The following is a 6,000-nucleotide window of genomic DNA, read 5'->3' on the forward strand; positions in this document are numbered from 1 at the left end:
CTGAGCTATAGTCATAATTCTCTAAGATAAAATACCTGACCCTTTTGACCAAGTATTTCATTCCCTCCTGAAATTTTGATTTTCAGAGCACGTTTTCCAAATAGATCAATCTGAATGTCATGAATCAAGAGGTTTGAAACAAAACTTGATGACTGAATGCCCCCTCAATGTAAAAGTGGCTCTCAATTCTCTCAAGAAATTTGCTTTGACCAGCCTTTTTCATCCTTGCTGCCATATATTGAAGGAACTTTTTTTTTAGTAGCATTAACTAAATAACACCATCATCCCCTCAAAACTAATCAGTAAACTCCAAGACCTTGGTCTCAACACTTCCTTGTGTAATTGGATTCTGGCTTTTTTCACCCCAGCCAGTTTAGATTGGCAACAACATCTCTTTTACAATTTCTGTCAGTATGGGTGCACCACAGGACTGAGTGTTTAGTCCACGTGGCTAACAGAGCTCCAATATCATAGTCAAGCTCCTGATAGTACCACTGCTGTGGGCTGAATCAACGGTGGTGATGAACCGGCATACAGGATTCAGACTGAAAATTTGGCCAAGTGGTGTCATGACAACCTCTCACTCAATGTCAGCAACCATTGAACCAAAGAACTGATTGCAGACTTCAGGAGAGGGAAGCCTGAGGTCCATGAGCCAGTCCTCATCAGATAACCAGAGGTGGACAGGGTCAGTAACTTTAAATTCCTGGGTGTTACTATTTCAGAGGATCTGTCCCAAATACATTACACAGATATAATTGTGAAGAAAACACGGCAGCACCTCTGCTTCATTAGGAATTTGCAGAGATTTGGCATGATACCGAAAACTTTGACAAACTTCTATAGATGTGCAATGGAAAGTGTATTAACTGGCTGCACCACAGCCTAGTATGGAAACACCAATGCTTTTGAACAGAAAATCCTTCAAAAGGTAGTTGATTTGGCCCAGTACATCGCAACCATTGAGCACATCTACATGAAACACTATCGTGGGAAAGCAGCATCCATCATCAGAGATCCTCACCATCCTGACCATGTTCTCTCTTGCTGCTGTCGTCAGGTAAAGGTGCAAGAGCTTCAAGACTCATACCACCAGGTTCAGGAACATTTTCAACCCCTCAACGTCAGGCTCTTGAACAAAAGGGGAGAACCACACTCACTTGCCCATCCATTGAGAAGTTTCCACAACCAGTGATCTCACTTTAGGGACATTTTAATCTCATGTTCATTATGTATTGCTATTTATTTGTATTTGCAGTTTGTCGTCTTCTGTACTCTAGTTGATCTTTCACTAATCCTGTTACTATTCAATAGATTTGCTGAGTATGCCCACAGGAAAATGAATCTCAGGGTTGTACAGTACATGGTGACGTAAATGCACTTCGATAATAGCATTGACTTTGAATTAATTGCAGGATTATGATCTGGTATGACACATCTTCCAGGTCAGGCTGACATGGGTCTTTGATAGTCTCATGACACTCTCTCTTTGGCAGACAAGTTTAGGAGATCGTGTCAAAGAAATATCCTCAGATGATACACACCACAGCGAAGTTCACCAGTGGCAGATAGATTGAACACTTCAGCCAACCATTTACCCCAGTAGACAGCAAGGTACTTGAATGGGAAGGCTGATGAAAAGTAGTGGATACAGCCCAGTCAATCACAGGTAAAGCCCTCCCCACCATTGATCAAATTTACACTGAGCCCCCCCTCCCCCCCCCCCCAGTTACCCAGGACATGCTCCCTTGTTGCTGCTGACATCAGGAAGCTGTTACTGGAGCCGCAGGTTTCTCACCACCAGGTTCAGGAACAGATGTTACCCCTCAACCAACAGGCTCTTGAACCAGAGTGGATAACCTCACTCACACCCCAACACTGAACCGTTCCCATAACCTATGGATTTTTCATCTCATATTCTCAATATTTATTTGTTATTATTTTGTTTTATTTTCTCATTTTGTATTTGTAGTTTGTTGTCTTTTGCATATTGGTTGTTCGACCATCTTACTGTGCGTGGCCTTTCATTGACTCTATTGTGTCTCTGTACTTACAATGGATGGCTGCTAGAAGACAAATCTCAGGGTTGTATACGGTGACAAATACCTACTCTGATAATAAATTTACATTGAACCTTTGAACTTTGAGGTAGTTGGGTTATGAAACTGCACTTATCTAAGCCAGGGTACATCATCACACCATCAGATGGTGGAAAGCTTTGGAGTGTCAGGTGGCAAGTCATCACCAAAGACGTACCCATCTCAAACCCGCTCCGACACTGTCCTCAAACAACTCCTCAGGTCACGTTTCCCAGCGATCTCCCTCTCCATCCCCAAAGCTCAATATCAAAGTACTTCCTGGCTTCAAATGGATTAATTTTAAAAACAACAGAGGGGTGACAACTCCACCACCGATGGTCCCTAGCCCGGCTGTGAAAGGAGGAGGGTTAGGTAAGGGACTTGCAAGCCCATCCCAGAAAAGCCCAGAGCAACAGAAATGCCAACGGAAGCTCCAAAGACCTCAACCCTGGGAGAAAAAGATGGGCCACTCCAGGGACAACATGAAAGACTGGCCCAGGACAGGTGATCTGGTGAGCTGCTGCCCGTGACCCACAACTCAGTAGGGATAATGGGCTTAGGAAGAAGATAGAGTGAATACATCAGTGGCATAAAATGGATGAGGATGGGTTTGTCTCAGGGCCATAGCATCCTCAATAAAGGGCTATAAATACTCAACAACCTTATTTCATTTCTCTCAAGGCAGATGCTTTTTACAATTAAAACCAAGCTGTGAAAGAAAAGCCAACTTCATCCTTTGTCTACTGAAATTTGTCATATCAAGTTTTGCCTTCCACATCTGCACTAGATACTCCAGTCTATTATAGGAAGTTGATGATTTTTTAAAAAACCAAAATCCTCCTCCCTCCCCCTCTCCCGTAAAAATTATTTGATGAGGCCGAAGATTTTTGTGCTACAAAAGTGCCAAAGTGACAGAGGCCAGTTTCTCATTCACAAACCTTAACTTCAGCGATTAAAACGGAAAGCTCGAAGCAAAGTCCCCCGATTAAACTTTGACCCGCACGGTTAAGATACGAATATTTACAAAGTCCTCTGGACCAAGATTAATACCCAGGACAACCCCATCAAATTTAACACTGTGACAGCTTGATGACCTATAAGAAAATTATGATGTGCTTCGATTAACATTTTTTTTATTATTCATAAACTAGATTTTATATGTTAATGCCTTTGCAGCGAACAGCCTCCAGAAAGCGAAACCTGGTTTAATCGACACCAGTCCCCAACACATAAACACAAAATTCATCTCCAAATATTGCACTCCTGTTATAAAAGAGAGTTAATTTCCTGAACGATAATCTACAATGACCAGGGCTTTGCAGGGTCTGACCGAGACACATAGCCACAAATACACGCTTATTTGAAGTTAATTAATAAATTATAAATTACACTTACCGGCAGCCGTCCTGTGATACTCCTTATTGTTCTAAGTTCAGGTCCGTGAGGGGTCGTGTACAAACAATCCCCACTGTGATCAGAGTATAATGCTCCTGCATTCTGGGTTAAATAGCTGGTGGGAATATTGGGGATTTGGGGACTGCATAATTCCGTGCCTCCATTTTCCATATTAAAAACTTTTTTTTGGGAGCTAGAGACCACCCCAATGATACCCCTGCCTGGGGCTGGGGAAACTCCCTTTGGCATGTTTTGCAAGGTAGCAATCTTGCCCCCCCACTCCCCCCTTTTGTTTGCAGCGAGAGAGAGGGAGAGGAAAGGGGCAAAAAAACTATTGATTTCAAACGGGGATTTGTCTGCGAAATAAAATGCAAAGACAACAAATAAAAACATATAAATGATCAGCAGAATCCCGGGATTAAACTGCCGGATATCCCGCACCTGGTGTTGCGTTAGTTGCTGCAGGATGCAATGGATTGTGAAGAGATCCCCTCTGCATCAGAGGGGAAAAATGGCTGCAGAAACTATAGCAGCTCCTGAATACAGCCCGATTCACAGACTCAGCCTCTGGCGCCAAAGCTTGTGCCGCGAAATTCATATTTCCCGCCATCTGCTGGAAATGCCGGCCAACGATTGGTGGACATTCTCAGGATTACGTGCAATCTACATGCGACAACAACCAATCGCAGCGCTGAAGCCGGCTTCTTAAAGCTACAGGCACTGAACAGTCTTTGAAAACTTCATTCCATTGCAGGAATCCAGAGCGTTTTCTCAAACAATTAAAAGTCTTCTGTTCAGTTATTTAATAGTAACAAATTAGATTTATTCTACATGCACTTAGTACATTTTTGTAATCATCCCAACTTCTACATTAATTTACAACACCACAAAATGCTGGAGGAACTCAGCAGGCCAAGCAGCGCCTAAGAAGCTGAACAAACTGTAGATGTTTGCGGCCGAGGTTCTTCTTCTGGACGGGAGAGGAAGGGGGAAGATGCCAGAATAAAGAGGTGGGGGTAGGGGAAAGAAACTAGCCGGAAGGTGATGGGTGGGTGGGAAATGTCAAGGGCTGGAGAAGAGGGAATCTGATAGGAGAGGAGAGTGGACCATAGGAGAAAGGGAAGGAGGAGGGGATAGGCAGATGAGAAGAGGTAAGAGATCAGAGTGGGGAATAGAAGAAGTGGGGAGGAGGAGGGAATTTTTTATCAGAAGGAGAAATCCATATTCATGCAATCAGGTTGGAGGCTACGCAGAGGGAATATAAGGTGTTGCTCCTCCACACTGAGAGTGGCCTCATCTTGACACACTAGAAGGCCGTAGACAGACCTGTCGGAATGGGAATGGGAATAAGCAATTAAACGTTCAGCCACGGGGAAGGTCCGCTTTTGGAAGAGGGAACAGAGGTGCCTGAAGAAGTGGTCATTCATTTGCTTATAGGAGGTTGGTGCCTGATCTAATTCCTCCTCCCACTGAATATGCTGGCTGATGATGAACTGTTGAGGCTGTGGGTCACTGCTAGATATTTGACCATGGAAGGCATTACAGTCAAGACTGACAATTATTTTTGACATTTACATATAACACAACTGTCGTTGGTAGAATCTCAGATGGAGATGTGGAGGCATATAGGAGTGAGACAAATTTGTCTGGCTGAATGGTGTCACAACAACCTCACAATCGATGTCAGCAAGACCAAAGAATTTTTCAACAGTGGAAAGAGAAGTTTCAAATTCCACTGGCAGCTTGTTCCACACTCGCACTACCCCCTGAGTGTACAGGTTTCCCGTAACATTCTACTTAATTATCTCACCTTTTACCCTTAACCTATGACCTCTAGTACCCAAACTCAGAGGAAAAGTTACTTGTATTAACCCTATCTATCACCTCATAATTTTATGTATCTTTATGATACTCTTCTAATGTTCCTACGCTCCAGGCAATAAAGTCCTAACCTTTTCAATTTTACCCTATAACTCAAGTCCTCAAGTCTCGGCAATATCCTTGCAAAATTTCTCTGTCCTCTTGCAATCTTACTGATAACTTTCCTGTAGGTAGGTGACCAGAACTGCACACAATACTCCAAATTTGGACTCACCAAAATCTTATACAACTTCAAAATAGCATCCCAACTCCTCTTCTCAATACTTTGGTTTATGAAGGCCAATATGCCATAAGCTCTCTTCATAACTCGATCTACCAGTAACACCACTTTCAAGGAATTATGGGTCTGTATTCCCAGATCACAGACCACTTTGTTCTACCACACTCCTCAGTGCCTACCATTCACTGTGTAAGTCCTATCCTGGTTTGTCCTCCCAAAGTGCCTTTTAACACTTGTCTGCGTTAAATTCCATTTGCATCTTTCCAGTTGTTCCTGATCACACTGCAAGCTTTGATAGTCTTCCTCACTGTCCACTACACTCCCAATCTTGGTGTCATCCACAAATTTGCTGATCAAAATTGTTGATATAGATGAAAAACAACAATAGACCCAGCATCAGTCGCTGTGGCACACCACTAATCACAG

At 43.1% G+C, this 6,000-nt stretch overlaps 1 protein-coding gene across 1 annotated transcript in view; it reads right to left on the bottom strand.

Annotated features, from left to right (window-relative positions):
- Nucleotides 1-3,969, bottom strand: part of LOC140190512 (transcription factor E2F2-like) — an 84,467-nt gene extending 80,498 nt beyond the window's left edge. Inside the window, exon 1 of the mRNA XM_072247150.1 lies at nucleotides 3,474-3,969. Within this exon, the coding sequence (XP_072103251.1) occupies nucleotides 3,474-3,866 (393 nt within the window). The 5' untranslated portion in view covers nucleotides 3,867-3,969. The remainder of the gene's footprint in view (nucleotides 1-3,473) is intronic.
- Between the last annotated feature and the right edge of the window lie 2,031 nt (nucleotides 3,970-6,000).

This window comes from Mobula birostris, chromosome 30, assembly GCF_030028105.1.
Source record: "Mobula birostris isolate sMobBir1 chromosome 30, sMobBir1.hap1, whole genome shotgun sequence".
In the NCBI taxonomy this organism is placed as follows: domain Eukaryota; kingdom Metazoa; phylum Chordata; class Chondrichthyes; order Myliobatiformes; family Myliobatidae; genus Mobula; species Mobula birostris.